General features: G+C 44.6%; 1 protein-coding gene across 2 annotated transcripts in view; it reads left to right on the top strand.

The window, feature by feature from the left end:
* Tat (Tyrosine aminotransferase) overlaps positions 1–13,441 on the top strand; it is a 65,903-nt gene that overhangs the window by 44,502 nt on the left and 7,960 nt on the right. For both annotated transcript variants that reach the window (XM_084590025.1, XM_084590026.1), the window contains exons 2-5: positions 174–432; positions 3,899–3,966; positions 10,896–11,054; positions 11,758–11,949. In XM_084590025.1, coding sequence (XP_084446151.1) covers positions 174–432; positions 3,899–3,966; positions 10,896–11,054; positions 11,758–11,949 — 678 coding nt within the window. The remainder of the gene's footprint in view (positions 1–173; positions 433–3,898; positions 3,967–10,895; positions 11,055–11,757; positions 11,950–13,441) is intronic.

Below are 13,441 nucleotides of genomic sequence, written 5' to 3'. Positions count from 1 at the left end.
CCTGAAGATTCTTTTAGTTTTTAGGTTAAACTCTAATGCCTGAGACAACGAATGTGAGCCTTGCGCGGAGTGTTGGCGAGTGACGCGACGCATCATAAAGAGCATACATTGCGCGCATTCTATCAGCGTAGGCTCTGCGTACACTCACGTGAACGTCCTCTTCTCTCTCGCAGAACTGCAACAAGAAGGTAGGGATGAGAGTAAGAAATTCGTGGAATGCCCCACCTTCCCGGTTCGCCACAAGCACCAACAACCCGATCCGTGGCTTCGTGGAGGACGCGGGCCTCGTTCCCAACGCCGAGAAGACACTCATTTCGCTCTCCATAGGCGACCCCACCGTGTTCGGCAACTTGGTGCCATGCGAAGAAATACTGGCGCCGATTGAGACTAGCCTCCGGAGCCTGAAAAACCATGGCTACATACCAAGTACCGGTAAGCGGCAAAACGCATATTCCATTCATATTGCTGCTGGCTTTCGTATGCTTTCAGCCCGCACGTTCTCGCTCGCCTTCCACATGAGGGTATACGTGCATAAACTTGCAGCTAATTAAGCCACATTTGTCATTACGTAGAGGCACCCATTATGCAAAACTGCAGGAAGAAGCCACAAAGAAAGAATTGTCGGGAGGGCTTTCTGGGACACAAGAGGTGCATGCAATTGGAAGCAGAGTATAGAGTGAGGCAATACGAAGGGCCTCTCCTGCTCCACTGAAGTGCCATGGAAGCAGTCGATCACAACGTTAGTGTAAAAACAGAAATACAAAAAAAATATCATGAAAAGACGCAAAGTAACTGGCAGGTACTGCAAGTTTTAAACGCTTATTTGCGGCTATTCCCAATACCTGATCTCGATTCTCAGAGCTCTCAAGCTTAGTAACGAACCTGCATATACTTTGGTTGCCTGAAAATACAACAGTGGGGCGAGCGAGTTGGTATAGACGAAATCTGGTAGAATTCATCTAGTTGTAATGATCTGCTGGCTGGTGATTATTGCTTTTCTCTTTAAGTGTAGACCAGGTGCAAGTTATGACAATATGGAAGTTTTGCTTGGGAAAGGTGTGGCGTGTCACGGATTTAACGTTCCAAATCTGCTCATGCATGGGCTGTGAGGCACCGTATGTAGCGTAGGAATCCGCATTAATTTAGTCCACCTTGGTGTCCTAATGTAGACATCAGAGCCCACAATGCATGGGCGCCTTTTTCTCTTTTTTTTTTTTTTTTTTTGCAATTTCCATATTTCTATTTCTTCGAAACTGCGGGCGCAACGGTCGGGATTAGATCCCGCTCCATTTGGCTGAGCGGCCGAACGGCGTCGCCGATAAGCCACCGCAGTAGGCACTTTCGAAGGGATTCGGCATTAAGCCGGGCATTTGCTAACACTTAACGCCCAAAGGTTTAGGCTCTCTATTTCTGACCCTTCCTTTATGCTGAATACTTGGACACTGGGACCGACAGGTGACTTTTACAAGCCACTAACTTTCCCTTCTGTAAAATGGGCCAGGCTACGTGAAAGCATCCTCACATGTCTCGCGCATCAGCTTAGCTTGATATCAGCGCCATGCTATTCTTAATTACCAACGAACCTAATCACAATAAGGAAGATTTTTGAGCCGTCCTCGGGCACAGCCATTTTCGACCGATTGTCGCGCCGCCGTGCGGTCGTTTTCTCGGAGACTGCGGGACTGCAGTATGTCCACGGCTAACGACTAACGGTAACCGCGATTTGTTAGCATTTAGGCTCTGCAAAATATTGTGGAAGATACTTTCACTGTACGGTTGTGTCCAAGTTTGCGTTTTCACAGAGGTAAAATTAACGCATTATAGTTATAGGTTTAATTCGACATTCACGTTAATTGTGTTGGCATACAGCAAGTAGCCGTGCTAATTACCGCCATTTTGGTACCCCACAGCCGAAAAACGTGTTCGAATAATTATAAGCATTAATTTTATGCGTGCGACTTAGATATAATTCCTATTCCAATGTGCCCTTCATCCTCCATACCAGCCGTAGCGAACCTCGCCAATTAGACTGTATTGTCGCCTGCGTGGTGCACCAGCCACATAAACAAATTATCGCTGCATGTGTTCATCCAAGTTTAAGAACTAAAAGAGGCAAATTTTGTTAAGCTTTATTTAAAAGCACCGCCGCATAAGGGCTGCTTCATATTATGCTTCGAAAATCCAGTGCCTATCAAACTGTTGTACCTACATGTCACCGCACAATAGGTTTTTTTTTAAATCCTGCACACACTTTACCGTATATATGCTAAATGAACAGCAGCAATCGTACGCTAGTTGGAGCATAGTAAGTCAATTTTTATAGGGTATATTGAGTTTAGCATCCCAAAGATACATCGACTATGAGAGACGCCGTAGTGGAGGGCTCCGGAAATTTCGACCACCTGGGGTTCTTTAACGTGCGCTGTCATAGGAGACTACAAAGGCGCCTTCCATTTTGCCTCCATCGAAACGTCGCTGTCGCAACCGGGATCGAACCCGCCTCTTCGGCCTGTGCTGTCAATTACTTTAACAACTGAGCTACCGCAGTGGGCACAAAACAGTTCTGCTCATGGTGAATAAGTATTAACAGAGAAGCCAGCTCTCATGACTTATGCAGCCAGAAGGCGACTATATTCTATTGAAAAACTCTTTGAGTGCGTAAAAAGTCACGTAGCCGTTTGGGCCAGTATCATATAGAATGTGATGAAATTGTGTTTACTTTTCTGCGACTACGGCAGCTAATACTAACAGAAAGGTGCTATGATCAGCCGTTTTCCACGCCGATTCCTCTCTCACATACTGAAATACCAATCTGGATACTGCTGGCGGGCGCATCAGACTGTTTAGTGACTGTGATTCCCAGTCCTTGCCTGGTGAACTACGCTCGGATATCACTTGAACGACGGTACAATGCTCATGATAGCTGTGGAACTCTTGCTACAAAAAAAAAAAAAAAATGCAGGGGTGTACTTAAGCCTCCTACGTGCGGAAATGCGAAAATGTTTGGAGTTCCGTGCCTAGCTTCGCTATGAGCTCGTTCTGAGTTTCGTGTGATGTTTTTCCGACGCCTACAAATTTACTTTTACTTTGCTTACTTTACTTCTTCTCGGCCTTTTTAAATCTTTGTTAACGTAATTTTTATTTTTTATTTTTATTCTTTGTTGTTTAGTTGTTTTTATTCTTTTTCATTTCCTCCTCCCCCCCCCCCTTTTTTTTTTTTTTTACTTATTGGTTGTCCTTCCCTTCAGAGCCGTGCGGTGTTCTTACGCTAGACACGGAGAATTGTGGGTTCGTTCTCAGGAAGTCGGCGTAGTTTGTGCGCTCGGCTGCCGAACGGAAATCTTTTTTTTTTTTTTCTTGTTTTCTTTTTATGCACGGTTGTTATGCACACATCGCGGGATCACAGACCGTGTTCACATATCCTGTCCACTCCACCCACCCATGAGTCAAGAAATGTTTTCGCATCAAAAAAGGGAGTACTGATGCACAGCATATACCTACATTCACGAGTAGTCGAGTGTATTAACGGTAGAATTGAAGAACGCTTGCACACAAACAGGCTTTCTACGCGCGACGCCCGCGCGACCCGTAGTCCCCGGTCTACGCGCGCGGACGGATGACTCCTGGTGTTGAGAGTAGCTAGAGTTACTAGTAGCTAGGAGTAGGAGTGCGCCAGAGGCCTGCGTACGAGGGCAGAAACATCTGGAAGCACACCAAAAATATTTATTTTCATGCACGCAGTACTAGCCAGCAAAATGTGCACGCATTTTGATGAGCCTTACATTTCGCCCTGTCAAACACGTTTGTGTCTTTATGCACCATATACACTTACTTAGCGGACTGCATACCTTGGACGCACCTTTAATGCCGTAATATATATATATTTTTATGATTGCAGGTACTCTCGCAGCTAAGGAAGCTGTTGCCGAATATTCATCGACACATGGACTTAGAGTCAATCCACAGGTGAGCGTTAACGGATACGAAAGTAAATACATAATTGCAGTAAGCTATTTTGGTTATCGCTAGTGAATAGTGCATGAGTAGGGATAATTACTGGTCGCTAGTGAGTTAACGAAGGCGATAAGGTGGCCAGCATATTTTTATTCCTCGTTGCTTTTTTTTTTTTTTTTCATTGTGAGTCCACCAAGCTTTACATGCGCGCATTAAGTGCGCACTTCAAAGTACACGAGTGGCAACTTCGAGGGGTTTTTGGACGTTTGAGGTAAGGATGGCAATATATTCCCCTCTAACATTGCTTTATGCAGGACCAAAGGAAGCAATCTAAGAGCCAAATGCGAAAAACCAAAGCGAAAATCGTTCGCGGGCCGAATGCATTGCATTGCGTGACTATTCATGACATCATACGTGCTAAGCAAGCGAGTGAAAGTGACGACCGCATTTATTAAACGTCCAAAATGATGCATGCTTGGCAATTTTTTCTTAAAAAGTGACGGAAAAGTGGGCGCACCAGCATGCGAAAACTACCTGTGATGCAACAACTGCAGCGTTGCCCTAAAATGTCGCCTTACGAGAATAGGCGAACAGATCAAATTTAAAACTGATTATCCTAGAAATGAAACGCCACGTGGATATGTACTTAATTTGGCGGATATGAACAAAACAGAATAAACCCAGTCAAATAATAAAAAAAAAAAGTCTAGAGCTAATTTTCTGCTGTCACAACCGAATTTCTGCGTGCTTTTTGACAGCGAATATGTTGTGACCAAACTTTTTGTATTAACATCACAATTTTGTGTATACTATAGTTACTGCACTATATTAACTACAGTTATTCACTACAGAAAAGTAGTACACAGCTACAGATTTCAGAAAAGTACTTCAGAAAAAGTACGCAACTATAGAACGGTACTACGGAACTTACAGAAAAGTCGGACGTTACGATAGAGCTGCAGAATATTTTATCGTATTTTTGGCATGGCTCTGTAGTTTTTTTGACTAGGAATTCCGAAGGTCTTGTTAAAATACATGTGCCACAGAACATCTTCACATACAGCTTCATAGTTCATACAGCCTATCGTTTAACAAACCACACCAGAAGAGTTTTTTGAGTGCCACGTAGAAAGCAAGTAATGAGATTCTGGCAAGGATGAAAAGACTTCATAAAGAGGCTGCATACGGCGAAACACGGCGATGAAAAATATTCATTGCGACAAAATAGCGCGGCGATAAATAGCACAAGGACACGGCAGTACCGCCGAGGGCAGCCAACAGCTTTCGTACTCGGTAAAAACTCGAGGTCAGACTAACTGCGCTGAAAATACGTACAGGGGCCTAGTGGCATAGTATAGAAAATAGTGCTCTATGCCACCGGTGTTCAAAGTGCCACGACTACAAAATAACACGGTCGCAAATAGTTAAACACCAGCTTTAGAAATACCAAATGTGCATCGTAAGTGTAGGGAGCACACGTGCCTAGAAATTTTTTCGGAACGCGAAAAATAAAAAGTAATGCCAATTATGAGGAAATTAACCTTAGTAGCGGTGAACTGAAGGATATTATTTGTAGCTGCCTGGGCTACGTTACGTATACGCCATGCACCGCCCCTCAATGCCGGACTGCGCCTCTAGTCAGCGAGGAAAGTAAAAATGTCTCCTGAATTCTGTGTTATGCACCTTTTGTGGATACCTGTGCTGCCGCACTAGCCATTCTTCCTTGCCTTTCCTTGCCACGTTAAAGATCGTCGTTTTCGTAGCAAGCCACGCGCTACAATTTGTTAATAGCAGAAGTAGGCTATCCTTTTTATTGCGACGTCTGAGAGAGAAGCTTATTGCTTTAGACTTTTGTCTCACACACACTACTAGACTCCTAACCGCAGCTTTCTCAAATACCGGTGTAATGCAGCCAATAAACCTTAATTCTGTGTCATAGCGACCTCGCTAGGAAACGAATCCAAAACGCTTAATAAAATCCGCCCGTCAAAATCATTATTTCTGATACAAGGAACTGGTTGAGAAATGGCTACTAAATTGCACCTGAATGTCTCCAGGCGATGCCTGGCATCGGAAGATGGCTCGAAATAAAATAGGGGGCACTTTGGCGACGCCGGTGGTTACCGCCCACCATGATTCCAGAGCGTATACACATATGATACGGTGCAGAACGCACAGCGTGCCTCGAATATTTTCTCGATTGGCAGCTGAAGAGCGCGACGCCGATAATATGTCTACAGCGCGAATTAACTTCGCGCTTCAAGGCTAAAGATTGCCCTCGAAAGCACATGAGCGCCACAAGCATAAAAGCTCACAGAGAAGTTACATCCCCATATCCGTCGTGTTTCTTCATTGCATCCGCTAGGCAGGTGTACCAGCTTTGCCCCAGTGTCGCAAGCGCTACATGTGATGACTCTGCGCCCCACGTGTAGTCGCCTGCGCGTACTTATTTCCAGCGGCGCAGATGAACGACAAAAAGAAAGCCTCGCCGTAGAAATAAATACCACAAGCTATCCTAAACCGGCAGGCGCCACATGACTGAACAGCAACCTTCAACAGTAGTGCTTTCCAGAATGTGTTGCCGTCTTAATGCATATATACTTGGAATGTTCGTGCACCACCATATCGCCTTACGATATTAATGGAACATCGAAGATAGATTAAAGTTGGCCTACACTCACAGACTAGCGCGTTCTGGAGGCAGAGACGCTGCTTTGACTGAAAACGAAGCTTTCGTAAATTACAAAAGGCAAAAAACAAATGAAAAACAGCTGTCGCCATCATTGATTACGTTCGCGAGCAAACTGCAAATGAAAATTCTTCAGGCTATTCTGTACCGCCAACCGCTTCAAAACGGTGGCCAAGGTGTCATTTCAGGTCGTGACGTCATGAATTTGAGTTGAGTGGCGACAAAATTTTTCAATTCAGTTGCCTCAGTATCATATTCGTATTTTGCTAACATCGGCATAAGTAACGTTGCAGCACATCATAGCAAACATCGCCGGAGGAGGCACACAATATTTTCTACCAACAGCTATGATCTCACTGAGGTGTTCTCAGTTTCGCCTTAAAGGGACATATTTCAAATTAAAATTCACATAACATTCCTCATAGTTCACTCTTTTCGGCATAACACGTTGTTTTTCAAAATACCAAGTTAAACAAGTTTTATATTTGGTAAAAATAGCAACCCACAGTCATTATGGGAAAAATACCCTTACGCGCGTTCAGTGCTTGTGATCACGACTGGAATTGACGACTAAGTTTATGAAACGCTCAAGACGGCATAATGCAAACCTCAAGTTTTATTGTTCACACAGAGAGCAGGCAACAAAGAGCGACTGATGTTTCGGACGTCGCAAATGCGGTGTTGCCCGCAGAAATCACCTGGATTTTCATTAGGCTACTCCAGTGAAGTTTGCTCGGACATGAATTACCACACGTCTTCCAAACCTGGTGGAAATAATCAGGACGGAAAGCAGAACCTACGTAGAATTCCCTTTAGAATATATGAACACCGAAAAGCCCCCGAAGTTGCCCTTTATGCTGCGGCATTGAACGATATCGCCTATTTTGTGGCAGTACCGAAAATGCTAGCATAACAGATTTTGTTCAATATATATGCAACGAAACCGGGCTGCGATGACCCCAGTGGCTATAGAAAGAAATTTTTTCTCGTTACTTTTAAGAAGCCCGGAAAACTAACAACTGTATATAAATGGGACAGAACATGTCATGCCCACTGAACTAAGTCACTTTTTGTTAAATTCATGCAACTCTCGATTACCGCTGATGTTCTTGTTAGTATACGACACATCTGCCTTCCAATAACTGTAATCAAGCCGGGGATACGATCACTAACGGATTCATGAACTCAGACACCAGACAAATAAAAAAAAAAAAAAAAAATAATGATCGCCACTTATTATGGGATTTCGTATGATGTATACCGAGTATGTGTGCTTTCTTTCTTTCTTTTTTTTTTTTTTAGAGGGTCTAAACTTTTAAGACAGCGGTAACTGGCTTAAGATTTATTTTAGCCCTGCGACTAAATTGGGGCCACAGCTGACACTAGGTACGAGGCAAACTTCTTCAATCAGTTTGCTAATTAACTAAATAAGTTTCATTACAGGAGGTATGCTGTATTTGGAGAGTTGGAGCTCGGTCTAGTATAGCCGTGAAAACAAATTTTTTCAAAGTAACTGGTAGCGCGTGTTACGACGCCTTCAAATGTCCCCCTGACAGGCAGCTCTTCACACGCTAGAACAGTGCGCCTTTGATGTTGATCACTCCACCCAGGGATTTCGTCTCTGCTGGAGAACCAAACGGGCGCGCGGCGGTTCGTTGTCAATTTCGCTTCGATTGCTGACAGCCGCCACGTCGGTACCCAATGCATGCATTGTGCTTGCAGCCCGGCTTCAAGCACGCATTGGCCGAGCGGTCTATGCCAGACGAGGCCATGACGCTGCGTTACTGTGAGAAGCCGCCTATCTCGGTTACATTTGTAGGCCTGGTAACGCGCACATTTTTTTTTTTTTTTTTCAGAGAAAATTTGTTTTATTTTGCAGCTATACTATTTGGAGGACGAGCTCCAGTTCTGCAAGCACAACATACCCCCTAATGTAAAAAAAATTCAAGTTGCACAGCGTATTTAGTTAATTAGCGAACAGATCGAATCTTTTTGCCTCTTACCCAGTGTCTGCCGTAGCCCCCAATATAGCCACAGGGCTGAATTTAATCTAAAGTCAGTTAAGATTTTAAAAAATATATACATTTGGGACCTAAAGCAAAAACCGTATAAGAAGGGAGCCAAACGCCACTGACCCCAAGGAAATCCATACAGGATATTTTTTTTATTTTTTTTTTGCGGTCGATCAAGGTGAAATGGTAATGTGATCATGGAGATAATTGAGTATAAAGTAGAACAAATCAACAACTACTCGCCGCCGCTGCGATCGGAACCAGCGACCTCCCACCTATAGCGCGTGCTTGTTTTTTATTTTATTTTCGAATAAATTACTTGCCCATGGTCACGTTATCCAGCAGCTGCCGGAGTATACCCACTGCAGGGCGAAGGCCTCTTCCATATTTCTCCAAGTAATCCAATCCTGCGCTAGCTGCATCCACTTGACACCTGCGAACTTAACCTCAACCGCCAACCTAGCTTTCTGCCGACCCCTGCTACTGTTTCCTTCCCTCGACATCCAATTTGTTGGACCGCAAGAAGAAAAAAAAAATAAAAAAAATCCTATATGCCTCCCTTGGTGTCAGTGGCTGCTACGCAAAATGTTGTGTTGTGTAGTTTTCGAGTACGTCTGAAACCACACGGTTGAGCTCAGACGAGTACAGACCTCAACTATTCTTTTCACAGGATTGACGTTAGTGCTAACCCATTAACAAATGCGATCTCCGCTCGAGCAACGAGCACAAGCAAGCCTGCAGTGTACGAAGGCAATCTATGTACACTGTCCTCGATAACCTGCTCGAGTCTCACTACGCCCTACTAGCCGTAAGCTGCATCCTAAAGCATATCAGCAAAGGCGTCTCGTCGCATTAAATCACTGATAAGATGTCAATGACGTCACATAACTGAACAGAAGTCAGTTTGTGCACTTAACATGGAAACTCGGACTGCGCAGCAAATCAAACTACGCGAGCGCCTATCAACTGACGCGTTTAGAAGGGCTGAAATACATACAGCTGCTTTCATTTTTTTAGTATTCGTTGAGTGCACGATACACGAAAGATCAAGTTGAAGTGGACATTTTTTTTTTTTTTTTTTTTTTTTTTCTGGCGCCCATTTGGCGAGGTATGCGGAAATTAAAGCGGCTCCAGCAAGCTGCAATATCTGCCACAAGGAAAATAACAGCCGCGAATGAAGAGAAAACGCGCAGTCCGCGATTATCGGCAATTTCCCCGCCATCGCAATGCCGAGTGGCCTTGACAATGAGCCAGTTCCTCACGTTACGCGACGTCGCCGCCCAAATTACGCGCGCCGTATCAGACCGCGCGACGCTGGCTGCCGACACGCATTCAACGCGCATCGCGCGGTCGGTCTGCGCGCTTGGTCTGGCACGATAGAGAGATTAATCGCTTGGCGCGCGCAGTATGAAATGTAAACCGCCTCCCCCCTTAGCACTTCAAGAGCCCCCATGATGTTGCGCGCGTATTCGCGACCAACCAGCTAACGAAAACCTGTCTGCGTACCCGGTCATCTCTGACGGCTACATCCACAAAGCTGTATGAATAAACGGGCCTCAAAACCAACGCAGCTTGCAGTTTTATGGTTCTTAGGCCCCTGTCCCGCCTTCACTATAGCCGATCCGCTTGCGCCAGCGGTTTTTCTTTTTATTATTATCTTTTTTTTTTTTTTGTGCACGAGCTGTAAGTTTTCGCTTTCTCGAATTACCGTTCTTCGCGTTGGATTTGGAACACCATTATAATAGACTGCCCTCTAGAGGCGCGTAATCTCATTTCAGAGAACATTCCACGCCTTTGCTAAATTATCTCATTTAGTATCCGCGAAAACTCTGCACAAAGCGTTCAGCAGGAAATGATTCAAACTAGTTAAGAAGAATGAAGAAACAAGCAGAGGTTCTGAACAATCGCACCTTATGGTCATTCACTGCTTGTTTCTCTAGCAAAATTGAAAACTAATCATCATACTTGTTGCATGGGGAGAACTGCACACCATGAACTAATACAATACTATCCGCTGATTACAGTTATAAACCTTTAAATAGACTCGACTAATGGAGTGTGCGTAACACGACATACGACTTTGAGCCGGCGGACGAACCAGGCGCCCGAAGTTCGCACGACACTAATTGCTCTGGTCATGCGCAAGAAACAGCTAGCTAAGCTACCGACACTTCCACTATACTCTTTCCGTCATTTCGTATCACGAACGCAAAGGTGTAAGCTGACGTTCGGTTGTGCAGGACGTCATCCTCACATGCGGCTGTTCACAAGCTTTGGAGATGTGCGTCACGGCCCTCGCAAACAGTGGACAGAATATCCTAATGCCAAGGCCAGGCTTCTCCGTCTACAAGACGCACTCCGAATCCGTTGGAATCAAGGTCAAGTTCTATAATTTACTAGTAAGTATCACCGGAAATAAAGAGCATGGCCTTCTAATTAAGTAGTCATACTGGATTAACTGCATACTCTGCTATTATGTAGTCGGGCGCGCTCGCATACAGCAGCGGGTGAGAAAGTGTGAAACGATCTACGTACACAGCTCTCTCCTTCATGGCTGCAGTGGAAAATAGGTCTGCGACGTCTTGGCTATGATACTAAGAACTATCGCTGAACACAAATATGGTATATTTAGTAAGTGCTTGATGGCGATGTTGCACAAGCTTGTATTGGTCCGCGCACGCATTAGCCCTTTTAGGGCTGCCTGTCTTGTGCAGTGCTTGAAACATAGAAGAAATTGAATATATATATGCGGAGTGCATCCAAAGGATTCGTCTACAATCTTTCGCTACTGGTTTGATTCGCAGTCACAATGTGACCACACAATATCATATGTGCCCTTCTTGTTTCTTATGGACACATGCTTCTCGCTCTGGATGCAGAAAGTTTGTATCTCAAGGAAATACTGAGACCCGTGGGTCGCAGAACAGCGGTAAAGCAGCAACACTGTCAGTCGCACCACACTTGCAGCAGTTGAGCCTCGCGATAATGCTTGCCGCATCTCTCTGCGTGCTTATACCGATCACATATAACCCCAAATGTGCCGGACTCCGGCTCAGTTGCTGGCCTCGACTTTGACGAGTTGGCCCCGTGCACCCTTTGCAGCCCGAACGAGGTTGGGCGGTAGACCTCGTGCACCTCGAGTCCCAAATCGATACGAACACAGCAGCGATTATCGTCAACAACCCAAGCAACCCATGCGGGAGCGTGTACTCCAAAGAACATCTCAAGGATATCCTGGCTGTGGCCGCTCGCAACTACGTGCCCATCATCGCCGACGAGATATACGAACATTTTGTGAGTACATTCGTTACATAATCGTTTCCTGTGGGCATTGCGCGCGAAACACATCTTTTTCTTTCAGCTGTCCAGCTTTACTCCTGCATAAGAAAATGTTTTTTACATACATACATACATACATACATACATACATACATACATACATACATACATACATACATACATACATACATACATACATACATACATACATACATACATACATACATACATACATACATACATACATACATACATACATACATACATACATACATACATGCATGCATGCATGCATGCATGCATACATACCTACATACATACATACATACATACATACATACATACATACATACATACATACATACATACATACATACATACATACATACATACATACATACATACATACATACATACATACATACATACATACATACATACATACATACATACATACATACATACATACATACATACATACAAAGCTGGTACAATGCATAGTTTTCTTAGCACAATCAATAGATAAAAAAGCAAAGAAACTGAAACCTATAGTCAATAAACGCAACAGAACTGGCAAAAAGCAGGATAGAAATTACAAAGAAACTCGGTAATATCTCTCTTCGCGACCTACAATCCACGCTTTCAGTGCAGATTTTGTAGCCTTCATGGAACCACAACCCAACACATCTGCTGGTAGTTTGACCCCGCCGGGGTGGCGCAGTGTTTACGGCGCTCGACTACTGTTCCCAATGATGCGGTATCGAATCCCGGCCTCGGCGGCCGCTTTTCGATGGAGGCGAAAAGCAAGGCGCCCGTGTGCTGTGCGATGTCAGTGCACGTTAAAGTACTCCAGGTGGTCGAAATTTCCGGAGTCCTCTACTACGGCGTCCCTCACAGCCTGAGTGGCTTTGGGACGTTAAACCCCACAAAGTAAAAAAGTTTGTTAAAGTAGTAAGGAATATAGAACTGTCGTCTCTTTTTGCCATAATTTGTATAACAGTGTAGACGAAAATGTTGAGCTAGATGAACCTTTCAAACTATACGAGCTCAAGACGGCCTTAACGAGAATGAGACGCGGTACAGCGCCAGGAAGGGACGGGATCACGGTAAAACTTCTAGCAATCCTACCAGAGCATGCGTACCAATCCCTCCTGGAACACTTTAATTCGATCTGAACGGGCGAAGTTCCTCTTCCCACCAAACGGAAGACGGCACTAATAACTTTCATCCCTAAGGCGGGCAAAGCCATAGATACGGACAACCTCAGGCCCATTTCTCTCACTTCATGCGTGGGCAAATTGATGGAAACAATGGTCCGAGACAGACTCTCCGAATATCTAAAAAACAAGCGAGTCTTCGCCAACTAGATGTACGGCTTCAGTCAGGACGTCCTGCTACAGCTTAGCAGAGAGATACTAAATCCGATAGAACATTCGAACGGGGATAAGATAGTGCTGGCCCTAGATCTAAAGGGAGCCTTCGATAATGTGACGCACAAGGCGCCCCT

The sequence above is a fragment of the Amblyomma maculatum genome, chromosome 1 (genome assembly GCF_055883805.1).
Source record: "Amblyomma maculatum isolate TAMU_Amacu chromosome 1, ASM5588380v1, whole genome shotgun sequence".
In the NCBI taxonomy this organism is placed as follows: Eukaryota; Metazoa; Arthropoda; class Arachnida; order Ixodida; family Ixodidae; genus Amblyomma; species Amblyomma maculatum.
This window is presented reverse-complemented; position numbering and strand designations above follow the sequence as displayed.